The sequence below is a fragment of the Salvelinus alpinus genome, chromosome 16 (genome assembly GCF_045679555.1).
Source record: "Salvelinus alpinus chromosome 16, SLU_Salpinus.1, whole genome shotgun sequence".
Classification (NCBI taxonomy): Eukaryota; Metazoa; Chordata; class Actinopteri; order Salmoniformes; family Salmonidae; genus Salvelinus; species Salvelinus alpinus.
Window position 1 is genome coordinate 28,996,505 of NC_092101.1, and position 27,500 is coordinate 29,024,004.

Below are 27,500 nucleotides of genomic sequence, written 5' to 3' on the forward strand. Positions count from 1 at the left end.
GTAGCAGGAAGCTGTTCAAGCATTGGTGCAGTGTCCTTTGACCCTGAGACACTTTTAAGGCATGTTTCATGAAGATGGATATTACGGTGCTGAACTGATGTGCTATACGCCATTCACCGGTAGGAATGTGGCCATTTCTTGGGACACTAGCTGCGGTCCATTTGGAGTTGGAGTGGCGATCTGAACCAACTAAACACTTCCCCAAGCTTCTCGATTGTCTTCTCTACAGTAGTAGACTTCATGATGGCAATCTCTGGCCACCTGCTATGAGCATATAACCATGAGAAACATTCTGTCTTTGAATGGACCTGCTAAGTCGACGTGTATGCGTGGCCACACCTCCCACAGCCAATCTCACAGATGAAGAAGTGCAAGTTGAAGTACGTTGCAAACCTTCTGAGATGAGGAACATGTTTTTGCTTCTCCTCAATGCTTCCATCCAATCCAGGCCACCAGAAGTAGCTTTGTGCGATTTCCTTCATGCGAACCATTCCACAGTGACCTGAGTGTAGCTGTTGCAACACTGGTTTCCCCAGCAAAGACGGAATGATAACTCTCCTCCCCCACAGCAGACAACCGGACTGTACTGACAGCTCAGTTCTCCTGGAAAGGTAAGGTTTCAGTTCCGGAGCATCCCCTGCAGCTTTACCTTTGATGATGTCCATCACTTCAGATAACACCGGGCTGTTTCTGGTGTTTCTCCGCACTTCTGTTGAAATAACTGGTGCGTTTTCCACACCTACCACCATAAACATGGATCTATTTCACCACAACAGTCCAAGAAGTACATAGGAACTGGCTAAATACCAGGAATGGCTGCCACTGAACAACTGACAGCTATCATCTTCCCAGTACTTTTGCATATGCAGACTGACAGACACAAATTACCTGGATGTTTTTGTGCATGTCTTATACAGACAATTACAGTCAATGCATCTCTAAACAGGAAATAGATTTTTACTTTGCTGTGATGCCTATTGTGCTGTGACGTGTTTTAGAGACTCTCCTGCAGATGTGCATATGTGTGCAAGTGGTCCAGTCATACGTATATGCTCCTTTTATACCTAAATTACTTTTTGTTATTTTTTTAGGTTTCTATTTAGGATCAATAATTATCATACAATATCATTCACCACTTCACGTGTTTTATGTAAAAATCTAAACAAATTTTATTGGTCCATACATATATTTAGCATATGTTGTTGTGGGTGTAGCGAAATGATTGCGTTCCTGGCTCCATGCCATATAAGATTTCATATATCTGGACAATTACTATCGCCCCAGCCCCTCTACAGTATTTCTGTCAAATAAAGGATGTTTTGTTATTTCATCCGAACCGACCAACCTGTAGCACGGGGCATTCATTTTCTCCTTGTGTTTGGCTCGCGGATCCACGTGAGGGGCGGCAGGGAGCCGAGAGAGCGTGCTGTTGCCAGTAGCCAATCAGCGAGAAGCATTTCTTTGGCACTATAAAAGCCACTGTGCTTTCATAGTACACAGTATTCACACAGTTGGTTCAAGTGAACAATTGAGAGGTTGTTGTGTTTTGTTTTTAACTAATAAAAGCGATTACTTTAGCTTCATCAGAGACATTATTGAACAATTTGGATTTAGCATCGTTTTGAAAACTGACGGAAGTAGTCAAAATGCGTCTGATCCAGAACATGTCAACCATCGCGGAGTTTGCGACCCCAGAGTGTCTGTCTAACCGGACCATCAAAATAGCGGTGATTGGGGGCAGCGGAGTTGGCAAAACAGGTAAATTGACAAATCAGTTCAACTAAATGTTGACAACTGTATTTTAGTAACTGATGTTATAAATTCATAGGCTACATGATGATTAACTTATGGTCTTCTATTCCAGCTCTGGTAGTAAGATTCCTGACAAGGCGCTTTATTGGCGACTATGAGAGAAACGCAGGAAACCTTTATTCAAGAGAGGTCCAAGTGGACGGAGAGCAGGCAGCCATCCAAGTCCAGGACACGCCGGGTGTTGATGTAAGTTCACTATTTGCTTTTTGCTACGTTTCCAAATGCGCTCGAGACAACTGCGTCTGAGTGCCCACAGACCAACATTTATTTAGGCTAGTCCACCAGAGCATCTGTGATCAGAGAGGTTTTCTGAATAAATAAATCAGTATCTACTGTAGTCACAGAACCATAGTAGGCTATGTGAAGTTTGAGCTTTCTGTTCAGAGTTCTTCCCTCCCTGCTCTGGGCACTGGTCCAAACCTGCAGTTTTTGTTCTTACTAAAAGTGCATTTTTTTGTTTGTTGTTGTTGTCTGGCCTTCTAATTTCCCATTCAGAGAAGAGAATGTCTGAGCCAGGGGTAAATGATACCCCACTTCTGTCTCCTCAGTCACCCTCACCCTGTTCCCCTTTACTCACTCAGGAGGAGAGAGTAGAGGCGTAACATTACCGCCCACTGGTTGACTAGACTACAGCAATCAATTTAATAAAACATACCTTTTGCGTAATGATGGGAACATATTTGGTCTGGCATGAATTTAAATCACTTAGCTATGAGGCTGTCCAGGTTGGATTTTATGAAGTTAATTCATGTATTTTTAACACTGTTCTAAATGAGTTCCAATGTAACAGTTCTCTAATCATGATCTCCATGTTCTCCTCAGGTGACATGCAACGGCCTCAGCCTCCCTGATCATGTGACCTGCTCCATCCAATGGGCAGATGCTGTGGTGTTGGTCTACTCTGTGACTGACCGCCATAGCTTCGATCTGATTGGCCAGTTGCACCAGCTGGTGGCCCGTGCGGGCGGGGCCAACGTGCCTCCTGTCATCCTGCTGGCCAATAAGGCGGACCTGCTGCACATGAGGCGGGTGGATGCCGAACAGGGCCCCTTGTTGGCGGCGGCGCTGGGCTGCTCCTTCTACGAGGTGTCAGCCAGCGAGGACTACAGCCAGGTGCATGGGGCCTTCCACAGGCTGTGCTGCCACATGGCCAAGCAGCAGCCCCAAGCCTCCCTGTCCTCCCACACCACAACTGGAGCAGGAGAAAAGAAGGGGCGCTCACCCCTCATCCCCAGGCCCAAGTCCCCCAACATGCAGGACCTGAAGAGGCGCTTCAAGCAGGCTCTGTCGGCTAAAGTCAGGACGGTCACCTCTGTGTGAGAAGTACTTTGGTTCGTCTACTACACAACATGGTCCAGAGTGGCTACAGAAAATACATTGAATGAGGAGAAATGAGGACAGAAGATTCCTGTCTCGTTTAGGGACTCAATCCTGTATGGATAGAGCAGCCTGACCTGCAACGAGCAGCAGAGACAAAATGGAGGCTCAACTTAGACCTCTGACCGAGGTCACTGTCTGACAGAGGTAATGACCTGTGGGGTGAAACTGTTCACTGAGTCTGCAGACGTCTGCTATGAGGGACAGCAGCTGGGAGGTGTTGGTATGTCAGCCCACCAGAAGGGACAGAGGAGCTGAATGAAGCCCAGACACACTCCAGATTGTGTGAACACTGACATCTTCTCCTGGTAACAAAAGCCTTGAAGGACACTGCACAGAGTATTTTTAGCTGGCGGCAATTTAGTTTTTTAACTTTTTTTTCTCAGGCTGCCACTGCATGGCAATGCTAAAAAAGCACTGGCATTGTCAGACAAGTCATGCACTTGAGTCAGAGTGCTGAGTTTGTTCACTTTTCAGTTTCTCATCTGTCACAATCTCCAGTTCCCCAGTGCATTCCTTGTACAACAGCCAAAACCATCATTCTGCACATCATGGTAGTGAACTATGAGTGGAAGGCAGGATCACTGTGGGGCAGCAGGGAATGGATATGGGGCTGGGTGGGATGTTGGTTATTTGTAATGCACTTTAAGAAAGCCAAATGGTTGACTTATGTCATATTTTTGAAAATAAAATGATTGCATTCATGATGACTCTTGTCTTATAACCTCATGAGTAAAATACAAACAACTTATACGGGCCAGGTAAAGACCTATGTATTATAGGTTAGGCTGTGTGTAGACATGATCTACTATGATGCATACCCATGAACATAGTCCAGGCTCATCCTCAGAGGTGCTGTTCCTCAACCTGGGTGGTGTGACCAATGACAGTTGTAACCCTGGCAAAGACACCACAATGCTATTAGTTATGTGAAAGTTCCTGTCACTAGTGAGGTTCACAGTTCATGCTGATTTGATCTGTGGTCTACTGTCCTATGATTGAGAATATCAGGCTCCAGTCAACATGAAACACCCATCTGAACATGAAAAAAAAGAAGCTTCAGGGCAGTTAATGACATGGAGATGTGTACAACTCAACTGTTGACCCCTGTTGGACAGACCATGGCCTGTCATTACCACAGAGGCCCTCCACATTCATCTGTCCTACACCTTAGCTCTCTCTCTGAGAACCCGATGCAAAGTGTAAATAAGTTAGTGTAGTGGTTTAATTCTGTACTGTGCCAGAATAGCAAGACGCATCACGTTACTTCTCTCACCTGTAATGAGCTCACACAATTGTTTCATTTCACTCAATGTATTCAGATTTAATTCAAACAAATATATTAAAGCAACTTGATTTGAATGTCATTGTTTTAAGTTGAACTACAAGACAGAATCCTCTTTACCCCAGATTGAATCAAGTTTACATTCAGTAAAGTTTGGAATAAATCCATGAACACTTAATTACCTTAATGTGATTTAGGGAGTACAAGGAATGGAACACAGCTCTTACTAAACTGAAGTAAACATTTAGGAATGCCTTTGAAAAAGCATAAATAGATCCTCTTTCTATCATCTGGTCTGCTCTGCTCACACACCAATGACTCCAATCCATTACCAAACCACAAAACCTCAATGGAGCATCTAATTACTCCTCTCCAGAAAGTGGTACGTGTCGGTGGAGAGTGTGTGGTCCTTGTTCTGTGCTCACACACCGATGTCTGGCACCAGTCTTTGGGTGGTGAAGAGCAGCTCAGGGACATCTGTAGGTCTCAGCAGTCTGGTGGAGAGGACCAGCACCTGGGACAGAGAGCAGACAGACAGACATGGAGAGTCAGACTAGCTCGTGGCTAAATCAGCAACGGAGAAAGACAAACGTTGGTTGTGTTCAGACCATTGGTTCAGACAACTGGAGTAGACATCCTGCTTTAATTAAGTAGATACTGAATGTGAACGGAAGCATTTCACTGTAAGGTCTACACCTGTTGTATTCAGTGCATGTGACTAATACAATTTGATTTAATTTGACCCCATAGAAATCATTCAAATTTATTTAGATAAAGATTAGTTTGTTGTGCCTTGCATCCACATTCAGTATATGACCCAATGACTCAGTTCATACATTAGACAAACCCAGGCTATTCACTTTGAACTGTATTTGAACAAATATCATATGTTTCATTAGTCCAAACAAAACCATTTTCTGACTGCTTTTAAATCTGGGTTAATTAATGACCAAGTCCTTAGAGGACCTATATGTTCCTGGAAGCCAGCCTTTATCAGAACACTACTAGCTGCAGACAGACAGATCGAGCAGGCTGAATGGGTTGGGGTCAGAGTGCGTGTTGAGGTCAGACTGTGTGTGGGCCGCTGGCTGCAGGATGAGGGTCCTACAGTAAGAGCCTCTCTCTTTCTTCTGTTGTTCTGATTAGAGATGTATTCATGACATCAGCCTTTGATGCTGCTCAGGCCTTTCATTCCCTCTAAACTCCATTATACATGCCTTTCATTAACACAGCTAGCCTGGGATTAGACTGTACTGCAGTACACTGGCTTACAGTTCATTAACCATGTACACACAACGTACAATACACACGGATGTTTAGCGTGTGGTTGAGTCAGAGTGTGTGTTGTAGCACACACAATACACAATCAGATGCATTACCACATCACACACAAAGAATGTACACGTGTGTATATAACATTATTTTCTTTCTGCACTATCCATTGTCTGTCACCTGAGAATATGTCTCAGTGTGTGTGTGTGTGTGTGTGTGTGTGTGTGTGTGTGTGCATGCGTGCGTGCGAGAGAGTGACTGTTTATATAATATATAGCTACTCTTGACTTTCTTCAACTCAGCACCCAGATTTTTGTGGTCGACCCCTCCCTGTGTTTTATCCTCAGGCTCCTCTTTTGATGTCACTCAGACTGATGACAAACCCTTGCAAAGTGTTATGTAATGCCACCGAGCCATAACCTGGAGAGCTGTAGCCTAAAAAACACATTCATACCACAGCAGCGAAAACTGCACCTGGCCTCTCGCATCTCCTCTGATTTATTTACACCTCACCCTCTTTCCCCTCGCTCTCCAAATCCCCCCTCTTTGCTTTCTTTGTTCGAAGCAAGCTCTGCCAGGTGAGTCGAGAGCAAGCGGCCGTGGTCTCTCACCTGTGTGCCCGGCTTGTGGGCGGAGACTACCTCGCGGATCAGGCGGAGCTCAGAGGGAGTGACTCCTCCCACCAGGAAGAGAAAGAGCAGGGCGTGGTCGCTGGGGTGTGGACGGCTCACCTAGGGAGGGGTTAGGGATTGGGATAAAAATTAGCTCATGTAATTTCATTGGCACAAGTTAACCATATCATAATTAAAGGTTATGCTATGGTTTGTGAGCTGAAACTCTAAAAACAATCTGTGGAGCCAGATTACAGTTCAGCATAAACTGACTCCTTCTCTCTGTCTCTCTCCCCCGCTGTCCTTCAGTCTCTCCACTCTCTGGTCTGAGTCACTGCCCAGCTGGAGGGCAGTGGTCAGAGTGGACTATTCAGCATGAAGGCTTTAAACAACAGTCATTCCAGACACACACACAGATTTGTACATGAGTGTGAGTCAGGGGGTCTGGTGCGCCAGCTATGTGTGATTGGTTGGCCTACAGATAATGGCTGTGTTCTATTGGCTGGGAGCAACGCCGAGATCACAACTACAGCCTTTGAATAATACCCGTGCAATCAAAGCTGCAGGGGGGTGGGGACTGGTCCGGGATGGCCAGACATGTGCATCAGGACTGTCTGCCTGGGCTGGCTCAACATGTGTCTTACAATAGGTAGCCTTTATCTGTCAGAGTGTTTGTGTTTGTGTGTGTGTGCGCGTGCATGTGTGTGAGTGTGTGTTTACATTGATCAATATACACAAGTGTGTGGATGTCAGACTGAACATGTGTGTGCAATGTGGTAGGTCAAATGGGTATGGGTCTTTGTGCTCATTTGTATTCATACAACATACAGTATGTACTGTATGAGTGCATTAGCTATACCTGCACACACACAGAACAGCAGACCAGCATCTACATGTGCATCCTTAAAGAGATATGAACACCCGTCCCCCATCTGGCAACACAAACCCACTGCACTGTAGCACCAACCAAGTGTCAGGTGTACATGTGTATGAGTGAGTGAGGGGAGGGGATGGGAGAGGAGTGGAGGGAGGAGAAACAAAGCAACACACACACCTACACCTAGACAGACAGACACACACTAAAGAACTACAGATGGGGTCTTTTGAAAGTTGTTCCCTAGACAGTGAAGACAGGGAGCTAGACAGTGAAGACAGGGAGCTAGACAGTGAAGACAGGGAGCTAGACAGTGAAGACAGGTAGCTAGACAGTGAAGACAGGGAGCTAGACAGTGAAGACAGGGAGCTAGACAGTGAAGACAGGGAGCTAGACAGTGAAGACAGGTAGCTAGACAGTGAAGACAGGGAGCTAGACAGTGAAGGTACATTGTGGTACAGACTAAAGGGTGTAACCATGTGTTTTATGGTTAAAGGTTATACTGTGCCGTGGTCAGTGAGTTTTATATGGGTGATTTACTGTATGGAGGGTGTGTATAGTTTTACTAGAGGTTTTATATTAAAGGTTACTTTAGAGAAAGTAACCTTTAATATTACACTTTCATAAATAACCCTCTCACGTGTGTGTGTGTGTCTTCTGCGTGTGTGTGTGTGTGTGGTTGGTTCAGTCTCTCACCTTCATGAACATACTGAAGCCAGTCTTGAGCATGTCGGTGAGGCCTCCAGACATGTGTTCTATGTCGGGAGACTCAGGTCTGTCTGGGTGGAAGATCTCCTCCAGAACCTGTCTGAGGAACGGACGGTACATCGCCTGGAGAACACACAGGAACACAGAGGAACAGGACCAGTCAAAACATATTCTACAAATATCACTAGTTACCAGTCTCTTTGTGCTTTGTCCTATTTTGTACTTGTGAGTTATGCCATAGTGACAACAAAGTGGAGGGTGAGCCATATATAACACAGGGATTATATAATGAGTGGGAGTGTGTATTACGTCTCTGTGCTAGGTATGTATCTGGGTGAGTAGTGTCTGTCTGGGTTATTGGAATAAAGTTTGTGTTTGAAGAACCCTGAACAGTGGTGTGATCCTCCATCACTGGATGAATGAGAGATGGTGTGATGTGAATAACTATGAAGCAGAGTTAGAAACAGCTTCTCTGTAGGGCAGGCCTCTTATTGAGAAGGTCCATGCAGATGAGATGAGGGTATTGAGTTGTTTATAAGGGGGTTATTGTTACTAGGGATGAAAATAGCTTTGTTTTCAGTTATGAGCCAGTGTGTTGTGGAGGGTATTGTTGAAAACAAGTGTTTGTATGATGTGTTTATGTGTGTGTGGGTGTACTGATGATTTTGTTTTAAATTGCCTTGTTATTGTGTGATTAGTCTACCGTGGTTATCAAATCAAATCAAATCAAATTTTATTAGTCACATACACATGGTTAGCAGATGTTAATGCGAGTGTAGCGAAATGCTTGTGCTTCTAGTTCCGACAATGCAGTAATAACCAACAAGTAATCTAACCTAACAATTCCACAACTACTACCTTATACACACACACAAGTGTAAAGGGATAAAGAATATGTACATAAAGATATATGAATGAGTGGTGGTACAGAACGGCATGGCAAGATGCAGTAGATGGTATAGAGTACGGTATATACATATGAGATGAGTACTGTAGGGTATGTAAACATAAAGTGGCATAGTTTAAAGTGGCTAGTGGTACATGTATTACATAAAGATGGCAAGATGCAGTAGATGATATAGAGTACAGTATATACATATGAGATGGGTAATGTAGGGTATGTAAACATTATATTAAGTGGCATTGTTTAAAGTGGCTAGTGGTACATTTTTACATAATTTCCATCAATTCCCATTTTTAAAGTGGCTGGAGTTGAGTCAGTATGTTGGCAGCGGCCGCTAAATGTTAGTGGTGGCTGTTTAACAGTCTGATGGCCTTGAGATAGAAGCTGTTTTTCAGTCTCTCGGTCCCTGCTTTGATGCACCTGTACTGACCTCGCCTTCTGGATGATAGCGGGGTGAACAGGCAGTGGCTTGGGTGGTTGTTGTCCTTGATGATCTTTATGGCCTTCCTGTGACATCGGGTGGTGTAGGTGTCCTGGAGGGCAGGTAGTTTGCCCCCGGTGGTGCGTTCTGCAGACCTCACTACCCTCTGGAGAGCCTTACGGTTGGGCGGAGCAGTTGCCGTACCAGGCGGTGATACAGCCCGACAGGATGCTCTCGATTGTGCATCTGTAGAAGTTTGTGAGTGCTTTTGGTGACAAGCCGAATTTCTTCAGCCTCCTGAGGTTGAAGAGGCGCTGCTGCGCCTTCTTCACAACGCTGTCTGTGTGGGTGGACCAATTCAGTTTGTCCGTGATGTGTACACCGAGGAACTTAAAACTTTCCACCTTCTCCACTACTGACCCGTCGATGTGGATAGGGGGGTGCTCCCTCTGCTGTTTCCTGAAGTCCACAATCATCTCCTTTGTTTTGTTGACGTTGAGTGTGAGGTTATTTTCCTGACACCACACTCCGAGGGCCCTCACCTCCTCCCTGTAGGCCGTCTCGTCGTTGTTGGTAATCAAGCCTACCACTGTAGTGTCATCCGCAAACTTGATGATTGAGTTGGAGGCGTGCATGGCCACGCAGTCGTGGGTGAACAGGGAGTACAGGAGAGGGCTCAGAACGCACCCTTGTGGGGCCCCAGTGTTGAGGATCAGCGGGGTGGAGATGTTGTTACCTACCCTCACCACCTGGGGGCGGCCCGTCAGGAAGTCCAGGACCCAGTTGCACAGGGCGGGGTCGAGACCCAGGGTCTCGAGCTTGATGACGAGTTTGGAGGGTACTATGGTGTTAAATGCTGAGCTGTAATCGATGAACAGCATTCTCACATGGGTATTCCTCTTGTCCAGATGGGCAGTGTGCAGTGTGGTTGCGATTGCGTCGTCTGTGGACCTATTGGGTCGGTAAGCAAATTGGAGTGGGTCTAGGGTGTCCGGTAGGGTGGAGGTGATATGGTCCTTGACTAGTCTCTCAAAGCACTTCATGATGACGGAAGTGAGTGCTACGAGGCGGTAGTCGTTTAGCTCAGTTACCTTAGCTTTCTTGGGAACAGGAACAATGGTGGCCCTCTTGAAGCATGTGGGAACAGCAGACTGGGATAAGGATTGATTGAATATGTCCGTAAACACACCAGCCAGCTGGTCTGCGCATGCTCTGAGGACGCGGCTGGGAATGCCGTCTGGGCCTGCAGCCTTGCGAGGGTTAACACGTTTAAATGTTTTACTCACCTCGGCTGCAGTGAAGGAGAGCCCGCAGGTTTTGGTAGGGGGCCGTGTCAGTGGCACTGTATTGTCCTCAAAGCGGGCAAAAAAGTTGTTTAGCCTGTCTGGGAGCAAGACATCCTGGTCCGCGACGGGGCTGGTTTTCTTTTTGTAATCCGTGATTGACTGTAGACCCTGCCACATACCTCTTGTGTCTGAGCTGTTGAATTGCGACTCGATTTTGTCTCTGTACTGGGACTTAGCCTGTTTGATTGCCTTGCGGAGAGAATAGCTACACTGTTTGTATTCGGTCATGCTTCCGGTCACCTTGCCCTGGTTAAAAGCAGTGGTTCGCGCTTTCAGTTTCACGCGAATGCTGCCGTCAATCCACGGTTTCTGGTTTGGGAATGTTTTAATCGTTGCTGTGGGTACGACATCGTCAATGCACTTCCTAATGAACTCGCTCACCGAATCAGCATATTCGTCAATATTGTTGTTGGACGCAATGCGGAACATATTCCAATCCGCGTGATCGAAGCAGTCTTGAAGCGTGGATTCAGATTGGTCGGACCAGCGTTGAACAGACCTGAGCGCGGGAGCTTGTTGTTTTAGTTTCTGTTTGTAGGCTGGAATCAACAAAATGGAGTCGTGGTCAGCTTTTCCGAAAGGGGGGCGGGGGAGGGCCTTATATGCGTCGCGGAAATTAGTATAACAATGATCCAGGGTTTTTCCAGCCCTGGTAGCACAATCGATATGCTGATAGAATTTAGGGAGTTTTGTTTTTAGATTAGCCTTGTTAAAATCCCCAGCTACGATGAATGCAGCCTCAGGGTGTGTGGTTTCCAGTTTACAAAGAGTCAGATAAAGTTCGTTCAGGGCCATCGATGTGTCTGCTTGGGGGGGAATATATACGGCTGTGATTATGATTGAAGAGAATTCCCTTGGTAGATAATGCGGTCGACATTTGATTGTGAGGAGTTCTAGATCAGGTGAACAGAATGACTTGAGTTCCTGTGTGTTGTTATGATGATCACACCACGTCTCGTTAATCATAAGGCATACCCCCCCGCCCCTCTTCTTACCAGAAAGTTGTTTGTTTCTGTCGGCGCGATGCATGAAGAAACCAGCTGGCTGCACCGACTCCGTTAGCGTCTCTTGAGTTAGCCATGTTTCCGTGAAGCAGAGCACGTTGCAATCCCTGATGTCTCTCTGGAATGCTACCCGTGCTCGGATTTCATCAACCTTATTGTCAAGAGACTGGACATTGGCGAGTAGTATGCTAGGGAGTGGAGCGCGATGTGCCCGTCTCCGAAGCCTGACCACGAGACCGCCTCGTTTGCCCCTTTTACGGCGTCGCACAGGGTCGCCGGCTGGGATCAGATCCATTGTATTGGGTGGAAGGCAAAACACTGGATCCGTTTCGGGAAAGTCATATTCCTGGTAGGAACGATGATGAGTTGACGTTAATCGTATATTCAGTAGTTCCTCCCGACTGTATGTAATGAAACCTAAGATTACCTGGGGTACCGATGTAAGAAATAACACATAAAAAACAAAATACTGCATATTTTCCAAGGAACGCGAAGCGAGGCGGCCATCTCTTTTCGGCGCCGGAAGTTCAATGTGAGGTTATTATTGTGAGGCGCATATACTGATTGCAGCCAGGTATTAGTCAGCCAGGCAGGCTGTTAGCTAGGTGAATATGGATGGATAGTCAACGTGACATGACCCAACCTGCTCCAAAAAATACCCCACCGCTCCAGACAGGCACGACATTCCGATAAACCCTGGCAGAACACTACACCTCTACAGATACACACCCAGGAGGTGTACATTTCCCAAGCTGCATATGTCATCACTCCCCCTCTAACACACACATACACACAGACATATACACACACTCACCAACCCTTCTCAGAGAGGAAGAGTTTCTTAATTAAATAGCCATTTGGCCAATATATTTATTCTGTACTCATTCTATCCTTTCACACTAAAAGCACTCTATCACTTTAACACGCTACTGTACTCAGTTCAAAAGTTCTACCTTGGAGTGCTGAGCATGAAGGAGGGCACTTTGAAAATACTATTATAAATAAAGTTATCAATGTTCACATTCTGAAGGTTATAAAGAAAACCTAAGGATAAACACAGTAATGTTTTCCAATTGCACTTGACAAACTCCATACAAAGCTATTGTGTGTAGAGAGACAGAGACAAGAGAAAGAAAGAGTGAAAGAAATAAAGAGAGGAATTCACTGAATGAAGCTAAAGCAGTCCATTTTTAGATTACAAGGTAAACCAGATTTTTTTTATGTGCGAGAAGTTCATATCCCGAGTTAACAATGCAGCCACAGCTAAGGTATGGCAGAGCTTTATGAGAATTCTCTAAATAGCAGAGTGCTCAGAAGGGTCTGGAGCAAGGTTCCCTCTAAAATGCACAGGTAACGGAGCACAGTAGCCCGAGACTGCAGTGCAGAAATATCAGCCCACAGAGAGATGCAAGAGATTTCACTTTCTGTGGTGGTGCGGCCTACAGCGGAAAATACGGAGCGTAGGGGTTGGTAATGTTCTCTAGTTGCGCCGTGATTGGTTCAGTGTTCTGTTACTCATGGGGACACTACGTCACTGCAAAATCTACAGGGAGAGCTAAAATAATTCAAGCCTCTTGGGTGCTGCCATAGAGTTACATTAGAAGTTCCCATCCAAGAAGGCTCAAGGTCATTGGCCACAGATAAAATGACGTCAAATCACATAATAGCTTTGATTGGACTGATCATGTCAACATCATACTTTCAAAATCTTAGCTAGCAAGCTAGACAAGCAGTCATCAGCATGATTCAAGATGAGAATCTACTGGCAAATCCTTTTCAATTCTTGTCATATGAAAGGAAATTAGAGATAAAAAGTATCGGTGCTCATTGGCCATGAACATTGCACAACAAGTTGGAAATCGCAAATTCAACAATGAGTGTTTTGGAAGGAATCAGTGACTAACTGCAAGCGTTGCAAAACAATCACTAGCCTGCTATCTATTCAGTGGAGTGGGTGTGTGGTCCAAGTCTGGGTTTAAGGGTCTCTTTTCCAAGCTTAAAGGGATAAACATTCACATGCAACACTATGGGCCAGAAAAGATTGACTACGTTGGCAATGCTGTCAATACAGTATGACTTCTGCCTCGTTCAAAACAACTGGAAACTCGGAACTCTGGTAAAAAACGAGCTCCGATTGGGATTTATTTTATTTGATTATTTATATATATTTTACCCCTTTTTCTCCCCAATTTTGTGATATCCAATTGGTAGTTACAGTCTTGTTCCATCGAGAGCATTGCGTCATCCAAAACGCGACCCAGCCAAGCCGCACTGCTTCTTGACAATGCTTGTTTAACCCGGAAGCCAGCCGCACCAATGTGCCAGAGGAAACACCGTACACCTGGCGACCGTGTCAGCGTTCATTGCACCTGGCCCGCCACAGGAGTCGCTAGAGCGCGATGGGACAAGGACAACCCGGCTGGCCAAACCCTCCCCTAACCCGGACAACACTGGGCCAATTGTGCGCCACCTCATCGGTCTCCCGGTCGTGGCCGGCTGTGACACAGTCTGGGATCGAACCAGGATCTGTAGTGACACAGCTAGCACTGCGATGCAGTACCTTAGACCACGGGAAAATATGTTTTGAACGGAATTTCAAGACGGGAATTCTGGCCTCTTTCTAGAGCTCCGACCTGAAGATCACTGACGTCATGATTCAACATTGTTTTTTCCCCCAAGTTCACAGTTTTCTTGAAAGCACCATAAATCCAGAGAAAGACAGACTTTGATAACAAAGTTTGATGACAAAATTTGCCCACAAGGACCGCCGTGCCACCTTCCTGTTCAAGTGAGCACAGCACAACAAGGTGAGTCAAAAATTGTGTTGTATGCTGGTGCATAAATTATGTAATATGCCAGCGAGATATGTATACTGTAGCTAAGAAAATAATACTAAGTCTATGTTGTGTAGTAAGCTGTTAGTAGCCCATGTGCCTCACCCTAATAATTTGGTCCCTTTCCCCCTCATAACTTAGCCTACTGTTCTGACTTGGTGGTGCACATGTAGCCTATAGCCTGTTTTAGAGAAATGTAATCATGGAATATTTTAAGAACTTTCCTTGTCTGCTTATATGCCCCCTTTATTTATCCTACGGAGCTAACTTGGTGCGGAGAGAGAATACTGTAAGAACGGCCCATGTTCTGAATTCTGTCGCTGTACATTTCAAAAGTGGGGGTTTGCCCCACCAAGATTTACATGATAAAATCGCCACAGACTGTTTGTAAATCGGTTAATGTTGCATAGGCTTCCGTTTTTTAAGTCATGTAAAAAAGAAATCTGAGTGGTAGAGCTCGGCTTGCATTTTGACACAGAAAGTAATTTTGACATGACTTGGTGACCACTTCTAGAGTTTTCCCTGTAAACACTATCAACGTTTCCCTTTACTGTGGCAATTGTGATCGAATCAATGCAATATTAGCCACTTTCAATGCAACATACCAAAACAAAAAAAACTATGCAAGAGATTTTGTTGAAGGTGCATCGGAGTACTCAGCCAGTACTACACTACACAGACCTGTACGGCATAAACAAATCAGAGCTGCAGTAGGCCTACATGCAAACAGACCATTGCCATATATGGATCTGTGCCATTTACTTTGAACTGGACTGTGTATACAGCATGAGCGGTAGATGAGTAGACGCGCTTGTTTTGAGATCAAAGCGAGAGCTGCATGTAGTCACATGTGCACATTTTGGTCATATCCTTTGCTATTTAGTGAGTTATTAGCCCAGTTATAGATAATTTGTAGTCAGCAATAGGGGAGTGATTGCTTCCTACAAGAGCAGAAAACACATACATTTCTAGACATGTTTAAAAAGCTAGTCAGGTAAATCAAGTTTATTTTAATCAAATCAAGTTTATTTTATATAGCCCTTCGTACATCAGCTAATATCTCGAAGTGCTGTACAGACACCCAGCCTAAAACCCCAAACAGCAAGCAATGCAGGTGTAGAAGCACGGTGGCTAGGAAAAACTCCCTAGAAAGGCCAAAACCTAGGAAGAAACCTAGAGAGGAACCAGGCTATGAGGGGTGGCCAGTCCTCTTCTGGCTGTGCTGGGTGGAGATTAGAACAGAACTATGCCAAGATGTTCAAAATGTTCATAAGTGACAAGCATGGTCAAATAATAATCATGAATAATTTTCACTTGGCTTTTCATAGCCGATCATCAAGAGTTGAAAATAGCAGGTCCGGGACAGGTGGCGGTTCCATAACCGCAGGCAGAACAGCTGAAACTGGAATAGCAGCAAGGCCTTTTTTAAAGAGCTTTTTTTGTCTTAAAGGGGCAGTGTTGTATTTTGAGACAGGCTTGAATAAGCTAAGTAGCCAATAGACAGAGGGTAGCGTAATTGGTCTGATTCTCTGTAATAATGGTATGGGAATAATAATGCATTTTATTTTGTAAAGTGGTTTCTTGCATCAAACACAACATTTTCAGTCTGAAGGACAAGTGGATAAAAAGGATAATGTAAAACCCTGCATGTTTTTTTTTAAAGTCTCATGGAATGGCCTACATTGAACACTACCCATTGGCTGCTACTGTAGGCTGAATGATAGAACAGCAATTTCCATGTTCAAATGTTATGACATGCATTTCCTCCATTGTTTTTGATGGCAGGCCACTCTGGTAGGCCTACATTATGATCAAATAGCCACAGTAGCCTACATTGCCAATGTTAAAACTGAAACTAAAAGTAGGTACAGCCTCAGTGTTCACAGTAAACGCGCGCTGGAAGTTGAACAGAATTTTCTCAACATTCGAGTTTACGCTCTAGCTGGCTTCAAGTTCCAAAAGCTGGTCTAGGATTAGCTCTAAACCCTGAAAAAATAAAACCAACACCGTCTGCAAGTCTATGGATAAAACTTTGTATTGGGTGTTGAGAGCGAAGAAGTCTCACTTAGTTTGCTGAGTGCTTTCTGCTGAATAGGTGGACCTTCCTCCGTTTAGCCCACAGAATGACAAGAGTCTCGTCAGACTCCTCAGAGAGTGGTTGCTATGGCAATGGAAGAAAACTATTACTTTATGTGAGACTAACAATGGCACTGCAACCTTCCAACCAAAACAAATATCCTTTCTAGGCTTCTCAGTACAGTGTGTGTGTGTGTGTGTGTGTGTGTGTGCAGGTAAACTCAATTGATAGATCTTCTTGGAATTGTCTCCCACTGTTGCGGTGTTAATGATAGGTCTTCTTGGAATTGTCTCCTACTGTTGCGGTGTCAATGTATTTTCCCTCAACTCACTCCTCTACCTTGAGATGGACAGGATAGCAGTAAAGAGAGAGAGAGAGAGAGAGAGAGAGAGAGAGAGAGAGAGAGAGAGAGAGAGAGAGAGAGAGAGAGAGAGAGAGAGAGAGAGAGCGAGAGCGAGAGCGAGAGAGAGGCAGGGGCAGGCAGAGAGAGAGACAGAGACAGAGAGAGACAGAGACAGAGAGAGAAGGGCAGAGAGAAAGGGGAGACAGAGAGATAGACAGAGAGAGAGACAGGGACAGACAGAGAGAGAGAGAGCAAGAGAGGAAAACAGAGGCAGGCAGAGAGATGGTCAGACAGAGAGAGAGATTATCTAATTGCTATTATCTACTTCACTTGCTTTGGCAATGTTAACATATGTTTCCCAATTGAGAGAGGCAGAGAGACAGGGGCAGGCAGAGAGACATGGACAGAGAGAGAGAGAGAGAGAGGCACAGGGACAGAAAGAGAGGAAGGCAGAGACAAAGCCAGAGAGACTGACAGACAGGAACAAAGAGAGCCAGAGATACTGACAGACAGGAACAAAGTGAGCCAGAGATACTGACAGACAGGAACAAAGAGAGCCAGAGATACTGACAGACAGGAACAAAGAGAGCCAGAGATACTGACAGACAGGAACAAAGAGAGCCAGAGATACTGACAGACAGGAACAAAGTGAGCCAGAGATACTGACAGACAGGAACAAAGTGAGCCAGAGATACTGACAGACAGGAACAAAGTGAGCCAGAGATACTGACAGACAGGAACAAAGTGAGCCAGAGATACTGACAGACAGGAACAAAGTGAGCCAGAGATACTGACAGACAGGAACAAAGTGAGCCAGAGATACTGACAGACAGGAACAAAGTGAGCCAGAGATACTGACAGACAGGAACAAAGTGAGCCAGAGATACTGACAGACAGGAACAAAGTGAGCCAGAGATACTGACAGACAGGAACAAAGTGAGCCAGAGATACTGACAGACAGGAACAAAGTGAGCCAGAGATACTGACAGACAGGAACAAAGTGAGCCAGAGATACTGACAGACAGGAACAAAGAGAGCCAGAGACACAGATTGTAAGATTTGTAATTACTTACTCGCAGTGATTACATTTGACATAGTGCTGTTACACTCTGGGAAAAAGAACATTGGGTTCTTAAGTGTCTGAAAGAAAAATGCCGCCCCCCTCTCACTGTCTGACCGTGAGGAGTATTCTAAGATTAGAGGGAGAGGAGGTTGTCATTAACAAAGACATCTTGACCTGAAGACATCAAATTGACTAGAAGAGCGACTCAGTGGGGAGAGACGTGGTGATGAGAGTGTTTCTGTATTTTTTGAGTTTCTGTCAAGAAAAGCCAGTAACTCACAGATACAAAGCTCTGATCCATTTAATTGTACTCATTCATCATTCAACAGGAACAGAGAGAGTACTAACACATAGCACACCCACGCACACAGCTGTCTTACTATACTTATGAAGACTTTTTGGCGACCAAGAATTGATTGCCATTTAAAATCTTAAAGCCCTAAACCTAACTTTCATCTTAAGCCCTAACCCTAACTTTAATCTTAAACCCTAACCCTAAACCTAAACACTAACCCCTAATTCTAATCCTAACCGCTAAACCTAAAATAGCCTTTTTACAAGTGAGGACCGGAAAAATGCCCTCACTTCTCTGTATTTTAGTTGGTTTACTATTTGTGTGAGGACTTTTGATACTCACAAGTATACTAAAATGTGCACGCACACACACACGCTAAAATCGAAGGGCACAGCTATTATGCAGAGGCTTTGCCACTGTTTGGGGCCAGGCAGACATAGAGAACTAGAATGCAGATAATAGATGGGGTTGTAATTTTTACTACCCTGAAATAAACATGATAATACTGTATATCCAACTCTTTGTGAGCTGTGGCTGGGGGAAGGTACAGTCAGAGGAAATGTATTGATGGTAGATTGGATTGCAATATATGTCATGGAACATGTCATGAAATATACATAATTAAACCTACATCATTAAATAGTCTATAAATACATGCAATTATCAGATATCTTAAGCAGCATATTGTAAGGTGAGGGGAAAATAAGAGTGAAAGTAGGAGACATTCAGAGAGACATGCTAACATCTACAGGGCCCCGTTTTCATTTTTAAAAGTTATCTATCTGGATTTCGCCTATCGAATAGGATTAAATACATAGAAATAGAATGAATAGAACGGACAAATGATTTCCTTTAATGGTGACTCCTGTTCTATTCATTCTATTTCTCTATGCCAGGGGTTCTTAAACTTTTTCAGCCTGGACCCAAATAAGAAATTCTGTCTTTTCCTGGGACCCAGGCTTAGGAAAATATGCAACTATACGTAAATATCGGTACATTTCAATGCACTTATGCCTAAAAAAAATGCAATATAGGCGAAAAACAAATAACAATGAAACACCCATAAATATATTTTCATGTTTATTTTTCCCCATTAAAAACACTCCTACACACCTGTCTAGGTTGGAACTGTTGCTGTTAAAATACAATACATCATTTCATTCTGAACTTGAATAAATGGATTGATCACATCACACAGATGTATAACTGAACACACACACAGGCTTTTTGATCGTGCAACCCTAAGTAACAGTACAGATCAAAACAGTCAGGCCTACTTACTGTATACATTATTGTTGATAGACAGTCTAGGTTGGAACTGTTGCTGTTAAAATACATATTTTTTTATTCTGAACTGGAATAAACTGATTGATCACATCACACAGATGTAGACCAGAACACACACACACAGTCCTAATGAGAGCTGTGTGGCTGGTTGAAGTTTTCAACAAGCATGTCTATTCTGGGCTCAGTTTTTCACAGTGCAACACTGGTCATGCTCAGCATTGACACTGTTTCTGTACTTGACAACCCTGACTCGCATAGGTATGTGGTGCCAAACTGGATCAGAACATCTACTGCTTTCTCAGTCAGGCAGGAGACCGCTTCCTGCTGCAGATGAGCAACCCAGAACTGTGTGTTTGTCTCAAAAAGCATCTTGCTTCAATCAGTTTATTCCAGTTCAGAATAAAAATTAATAATTGTAACAGCAACAGTTCCAAAAATAATTTCTGCAGTAAAATGTACAGTAGGCCTGATAATTTTTAATCTTCATCTGTACTGTTTCTTAGGGTTGTACTATCAGTAGTCCAATGTGTAAGTCGCTCTGGATAAGAGCGTCTGCTAAATTACTTAAATGTAAATGTAAATGTAGCTACTAGCTTGCTTTGGCTAACGTTAGCTATTAGCTGTGTAACGTTACAAGGCCAGGGGATTGTTTGAAAGAGAAACTCACATCTACTACTATGAGAGACAGTACTCTCTTATTTCTGCTCATCCTCGCCTGTTATAAAATGACAACAATGCCTTGCTAGCTGACTTACTCTTCCACTGTCGAAGCAGTTTCCTGAAGCATTCCGCCCTGTTCTGAAAGAACTCTCTGGGTTTACCATCATGCTGTGGATGTTTGGTCAGGACGTGTCGTTTTCATTTGTTTCGTTTTGAGAGACTCATTACTAAGCACTTCCCCACGCAAAACACATTGTGGGCGCTCCTCGTTATTTCTCAAAGTTTGTATGAAAGAGACAGAAAGTCATCACTGTATTTGCGTTTCATGACGATTGAGCTCAGTCAGAACTTGTGGCTAGCATGAGTCCATTTCATGACAGCGGTGAGCGATGGCGAGTGGGAATAACAAGTCAGTGGCTTGAACGACAGCGCTGCAGCGTGTGGGTCGTGGAGTAATCTTCTTGGAAAACTGCAAAAAAAAGATCTGGTAAACCGCGAAGCACACGGGCATCTCCCTCTCCCACTCGCGCAGCTGCCAAACTGGGCAGGGACCGCTGCTAAGCAGAGAGCGCACTGAACAGAGAGCGCAGTTGCACTTGGCCAAATCAATTCCAGTAATTCATGAAATAATTATACAGTTACGTCGCGACCCACCATTAACAGGTCCATACTTTAAGAATCGCTGCTCTATGCATTTAATCTGATTAAATGTATAGAGGCAAAATCCAATTTTTGAAAACTGGGTCCAGGTCATAACAACATGTGTGAGAGAAAGAGAGCCAGTTGAAAACCCCAGCATACCAAGGTCATGAATCTCCCTTTCCCTTTCCATTGTGCCCCAAACAGTTTCCCACTACTACTACTTTCCACCTCTTTTCAACAGCAATCTTCACATGCCTTGCCTTTTACACAGTAGCACTCTGTTAAATTACTTGGGCAATGGTTTTCCTTTCAGAAGAGAGGTATCATTATGTCACATCATTCACTCTAGACAATAACTCTGACAGTTAAGGACAGGGTTATTGTAAGTCGCTCTGGATAAGAGCGTCTGCTAAATGACTTAAATGTAAATGTAAATGTTATCTAGAGTGAGAGAGAGGAGAGGTAATGAGCAAATGAGCTCCTGAATTTTTCAGCATGTTCTTAAAGAATTTAGAGATTTAGAGTTAGATAAACTTAGATTTTTTTCGTCAGGGACATATACAGGATGCAACTCTCTACAACATAACCTTCGCTCCAAATCAAAACTCAAAACCTACAACCTGATTTTGGACGGAATTACGGAATCACCTGGAAGGCTTACAACTACCAAAGATCATTATTCCAAAGCTATACAGCAAATGTTCTGGAAAACAACAGAAACCTGAAAACACCATCCAACCTGGAACTGAGTGAGTAATGTTTAGTCTAAAGCTTTATTTTATTTCCAAAAGCCAAGAAGAAAAATACATTACTTTACTTTATAAGGACTGAATGCTAAATTAAGGCTGCCAAGCTTGATAGAACTTCAATTAGCACTAACGTGTAAAGTGAGAGGTGTCAAAGCACTTTAGCCCAACAATGGCAGGAGAGTCGAACAGTCTACTTCAACCAAATGGAGAGGCCTTAGAAGCTGCCTCCCGCTGTTCAGAGGTAATTAAAATACAGTACCCTGTGTATGTAAAGAATGATAAGGCAAGAAAATATCACAAAATGAAGCTCCTAATGGAAAATCAAGACACCTTTTGCTGACTATTATAAAAATGGGAACATCAGCAATCTCATCTTCCACACAAACCATCCCCTGGCATGGCACAGTGCTATATTAGCACACAACCCCTCTGTTAAGAGGGGGGTGTTACCGAGGGGTAGAAACTCAGGATACTTGACAACGAGGACTCTGAGTCAGCTAATATAAATCTCAATAAGACTGGAACAGTATTGGTACAGGGCAACCCCAAACAGTTTCAGCTGGACTTTCACCTAATCAAAGAATTAGCTCAGCAGGAGAAGCTCTCCCTTGAGAAAGATACCCCCACCCCGAGCGGGTCAGACCAGACCTCTTCATTATATAACCCCACAGACGAGCACTCCCAAGCGGAAAGTCAACCTCCCAGCACAGAGTACTACCCCCTCATTGAAATGAAGGATACATTTATCCAGCTGGAGGCAAGGAAGGTGGATCTGGAACAACAAGTGATTACGCTCCAGTCAGCACAGACCCAGACAACAGTCCAGCACAACAACACCCCCTTAACCAGACCCGGAGAGATGGAGGTAGAGAGAGACATATCTGCACTCTGGACTGTGGTGAGACAACTTCAACAGGAGCAAGAGCAAGAGAAGAACAGAGCACTAGAGGAGAGGATCAGACTGCTAGAGGAGAGGGTGAGAGGGATGGCGTGTGACAGGGAACAACCTACTAGAGAGGTGGCATCCCCCGCAGAGTACTCCTTATGGACTCAAATGGGAAGAAAACCTTTTTCCCAAACACAGTGTGTCTAAACTCTGGTGTCCAAACACCCAGCGCGCCCTAGACCTTCTGTCTGAGAACCAACTAGGTTCACCTAGGCACATAATACACACAGGCACAAATGGCCTGAGAGCACAGCAGGAAAGGGTGGCCACAGCACTCAAGGGAGTGATTGAAAAGTCTTCTTCTACTTTCCCCAATGTACACGTGGTTATATCCACCCTGCTACCACGAAAAGACTTCCAGCCTGCTACCATACAGCGGGTAAACGCAATTATTTCCCGTGACTGTGCCTCAAAACCAAATGTTTACCTGGCCCACCACTCCACCCTGGACTTGAACAGCCTCTATGACCAGGTCCACCTATACAAGGCAGAAGTACCCACCTTAGCCCGGACCCTAAAGGACATCGCTCTCAAACGCAGCCCCAACACCTCACACAGGAGCAGCAGATCAATAGACACCCCGCCCAGACCAGCGAGACACTCTCCCAGACCTGCGGGACCCCCCCTCCCCAGACCTACACATAGAGGACCCACGGCGAGAGGACCAACATCCAGACCACAACACCATCAGCCATATCCACAACCCCACCCCAACCAATCAACCATGCCCACACCACATTTAGGCCCCTTCAGATCAGACCTATGCCCCTCCTGCCCTCCCCATGCACCCCACCCCCGCAAAGAGGGCCTCAACATGGAAGTCACACATAAGCCCAGGCCGTGAGCAGGCAAGCAGACCCAACCCCCACTCTTACACTAGCCCAAGCCGATGGCATGTACCAGATGCTCAGCAGGCTCTGCTCACACTTACTGGCCTGAGGCCAAACCACACAAATAACAACATTATTTATTTTATTTCACCTTTATTTAACCAGGTAGGCAAATTGAGAACACGTTCTCATTTACAATTGCGACCTGGCAATTAGACACTTTATGGAACACAAAGCCTTCACTATCTCATCCTGGAATATCAAAGACCTGAGGTCATCTGCCTTTGGCCTAAAGAGCACGAACCTGGACTTCATCAAAGAAATCGGAAATACAGACATTGTCATCCTACAAGAAACATGGTATAGAGGAGACGGACCCACTGGTTGCCCTCTAGGTTACAGAGAGCTGGTAGTCCCATCCACCAAACTACCAGGTGTGAAACAAGGAAGGGACTCGGGGGGTATGCTAATTTGGTATAGAGCAGACCTAACTCACTCCATTAAATTAATCAAAACAGGAACATTTTACATTTGGCAAGAAATTCAAAAGGAAATTATTTTAACAGAGAAAAATGTGCTCCTGTGTGCTACCTATATCCCCCCACTAGAGTTCCCATACTTTAATGAAGACAGCTTCTCCATCCTGGATGGGGAAATCAATCATTTCCAGGCCCAGGGACATGTTCTAGTCTGTGGCGACCTAAATGCCAGAACCGGACAAGAACCTGACACCCTCAGCACACAGGGGGACAAACACCCGCCTGGAGGTGGCAGCATTCCCTCCCCCATATGCCCCCCTAGGCACAACTATGACAACATAACCAACAAAAACGGGTCAGAACTCCTGCAGCTCTGTCGCACGCTGGGTATATACATAGTCAATGGTAGGCTTCGAGGGTACTCCTATGGTAGGTACACCTATAGCTCATCTCTTGGCAGTAGTACTGTAGACTTTATCACTGACCTCAACCCAGAGTCTCTCAGAGGGTTCAAAGTCAGCCCCCTGACACCCCTATCAGATCACAGCAAAATCACAGTCTACTTCAGCAGAGCAATACTCAATCATGAGGCATCAAAGCCAAAGGAACTGAGTAATATTAAGAAATGCTATAGATGGAAGGAATGTAGTGTGGAAACCAACCAAAAAACTATGAGGCAACAACAAATTCCATCCCTTTTAGACAACTTCCTGGACAAAATGTTCCACTGCAATAGGGAAGGTGTAAACTTGGCAGTAGACAATCTTAACAGTATATTTGACCTCTCAGCTTCCATATCAAATCAAAAAAATTGAAACAGAAAACCGAAGAAGATGAACAACAATGACAAATGGTTTGATGAAGAATGCAAAAACCTAAGAAAGAAATTGAGAAACCTGTCCAACCAAAAACATAGAGACCCAGAAAACCTGAGTCTACGCCTTCACTATGGTGATTCACTAATACAATACAGAAATACACTACAGAAAAATAAAAAACAGCACGTCAGAAATCAGCTCAATGTAATTGAAGAATCCATAAATTCTAACCACTTCTGGGAAAACTGGAAAACACTAAACAAACAACAACAACAAGAATTGTCTATCCAAAATAGAGATGTATAGGTGAACCACTTCTCCAAAGTTTTTGGCTCTAAAACAAAGAACAAACAGCAAAAACATATACATGATCAAATACTAAATCTTAGAATCAACTATTAAAGACTACCAGAACCCACTGGATTCTCCAATTACCTTGAATGAACTACAGGACAAAATAAAAACCCTCCAACCCAAAAAGGCATGTGATGTTGATGGTATCCTCAATGAAATGATAAAATATACAGACAACAAATTCCAATTGGCTATACAATTTTTTTTAAACATCCACCTCAGCTCTGGAATCTTCCCCAATATGTGGAACCAAGGACTGATCACCCCAATCCACAAAAGTGGAGACAAATTTGACCCCAATAACTACTGTATGCTTTGTGTCAACAGCAACCCTGCATTATCATTAACAGCAGACTCGTACATTTCCTCAGTGAAAACAATGTACTGAGCAAATGTCAAATTGGCTTTTTACCAAATGATCGTACGACATATCACGTATTCACCCTGCACACCCTAATTGACAAACAAACAGACCAAAACAAAGGCAAAGTCTTCTCATGCTTTGTTGATTTCCTAAAAGCCTTCGACTCAATATGGCATGAGGGTCTGCTATACAAATTGATGGAAAGTGGTGTTGGTGGAAAAACATACGACATTATAAAATCCATTTACACAAACAACAAGTGTGCGGTTAAAATCGGCAAAAAACACACACATTTCTTTCCACAGGGCCGTGGGGTGAGACAGGGATGCAGCTTAAGCCCCACCCTCTTCAACATATATATCAACGAATTGGCGAGGGCACTAGAACAGTCTGCAGCACTCGGCCTCACCCTACTAGAATCCGAAGTCAAATGTCTACTGTTTGCTGATGATCTGGTGCTTCGGTCACCAAACAAGGAGGGCCTACAGTAGCACTCAGATCTTCTGCACAGATTCTGCCAGACTTGGGCCCTGACAGTAAATCTCAGTAAGGCCAAAATAATGGTGCTCCAAAAAAGGTCCAGTCGCCAGGACCACAAATACAAATTCCATCTAGACACCGTTGCCCTAGAGCACACAAAAAACTATACATACCTTGGACTAAACATCAGCGCTACAGGTAACTTCCACAAAGCTGTGAACGATTTGAGAGACAAGGCAAGAAGGGCATTCTATGCCATCAAGAGGAACATAAAATTCGACATACCAATTAGGATCTGGCAAAAAATACTTGAATTAGTTATAGAACCCATTGCCCTTCATGGTTGTGAGGTCTGGGGTCTGCTCACCAACCAAGAATTCACAAAATAGGAACAAAGACCAAATTGAGAATCTACATGCAGAATTTTGCAAAGATATCCTTAGTGTACAACGTAAAACACCAAATAATACATGCAGAGCAGAATTAGGCCGATACCCGCTAATTATCAAAATCTAGAAAAGAGCTGTTAAATTCTACAACCACCTAAAAGGAAGCGATTCCCAAACCTTCCATAACAAAGCCATCACCTACAGAGAGATAAACCTGGAGAAGAGTCCCCTAAGCAAGCTGGTCCTGGGGCTCTGTTCACAAACACAAACAGACCCCACAGAGCCCCAGGACAGCAACACAATTAGACCCAACCAAATCATGAGAAAACAAAAAGATAATTATTTTCAATGTGTAATTAGTAATTAACAAACAAACAGCAAACTAGAATGCTATTTGGCCCTAAAAAGAGAGTACCCAGTAGCAGAATACCTGACCACTGTGACTGACCCAAACTTAAGGAAAGCTTTGACTATGTACAGACTCAGTGAGCATAGCCTTGCTATTGAGAAAGGCTGCCGTAGGCAGACCTGGCTCTCAAGAGAACACTGCCCACAAAATGAGGTGGAAACTGAGCTGCACTTCCTAACCTCCTGCCCAATGTATGACCATATTAGAGACACATATTTCTCTCAGATTACACAGATCCACAAAGAATTAGAAAACAAACCCGATTTTGATAAACTCCCATATCTACTGGGTGAAATACCACAGTGTGCCATCACAGCAGCAAGATTTGTGACCTGTTGCCACAAGAAAAGGGCAACCAGTGAAGAACAAACACCACTGTAAATACAACCCATATTTAGGTTGATTTATTTTACCTTTTGTACTTTAACTATTTGCACATTGTTACAACACTGTATATATACATAATATGACATTTGTAATGTCTTTATTCTTTTGGAACTTCTGTGAGTGTAATGTTTACTGTTCCTTTTTATTGTTTATTTCATTTTTGTATATTATCTACTTTACTTGCTTTGGCAATGTTAACATATGTTTCCCATGCCAATGAAGCCCCTTGAATTGAACCCATTCACCACATCTAATCATTCAGTTCCCTGTCAACACAATGCCTTCCTCATCAGCTCTCAGATCACAGTAGATGCTCAGGACAGTGGAAGTGGAACAATCTGGCTATTCTTTTGTGTTTAGTGTTATGGGATTTTCATGAATAATGACTAAATAATGTATACATTTAACGTAGAACTATAACTAAAACTACCCTGTCATTGTATGATTGTATGAAATTTATTAGAATCATACCTCTATAAA

General features: G+C 44.1%; 2 protein-coding genes across 2 annotated transcripts in view; one reads left to right on the top strand and one right to left on the bottom strand.

The window, feature by feature from the left end:
- Nucleotides 1-1,491: 1,491 nt before the first annotated feature.
- On the top strand, nt 1,492-3,893 carry LOC139541309 (ras-like protein family member 11B). Its single transcript, XM_071345817.1, has 3 exons — nt 1,492-1,758; nt 1,865-1,998; nt 2,635-3,893. The coding sequence occupies exons 1-3, from the start codon at nt 1,647-1,649 to the stop codon at nt 3,130-3,132; spliced, it is 744 nt and encodes a 247-aa protein (XP_071201918.1). The 5' UTR covers nt 1,492-1,646; the 3' UTR covers nt 3,133-3,893.
- Nucleotides 3,894-4,487: 594 nt separating this feature from the next.
- LOC139541308 (sec1 family domain-containing protein 2-like) overlaps nt 4,488-27,500 on the bottom strand; it is a 232,142-nt gene continuing 209,129 nt past the window's right edge. Inside the window, exons 7-9 of the mRNA XM_071345816.1 lie at nt 7,928-8,062; nt 6,358-6,477; nt 4,488-4,988 (exon numbers count right to left, since the gene is read on the bottom strand). Of these exons, the coding sequence (XP_071201917.1) occupies nt 4,896-4,988; nt 6,358-6,477; nt 7,928-8,062 (348 nt within the window). The 3' untranslated portion in view covers nt 4,488-4,895. The remainder of the gene's footprint in view (nt 4,989-6,357; nt 6,478-7,927; nt 8,063-27,500) is intronic.

Excerpts from the sequence above, each read along its gene's own strand:
- LOC139541309 (XM_071345817.1), top strand. The coding sequence starts at position 1,647 with ATGCGTCTGATCCAGAACATGTCAACCATCGCGGAGTTTGCGACCCCA. Across the intron at positions 1,759-1,864 it reads CAGCGGAGTTGGCAAAACAG|CTCTGGTAGTAAGATTCCTG; the intron begins GTAAATTGACAA and ends CTTCTATTCCAG. Across the intron at positions 1,999-2,634 it reads AGGACACGCCGGGTGTTGAT|GTGACATGCAACGGCCTCAG; the intron begins GTAAGTTCACTA and ends TGTTCTCCTCAG.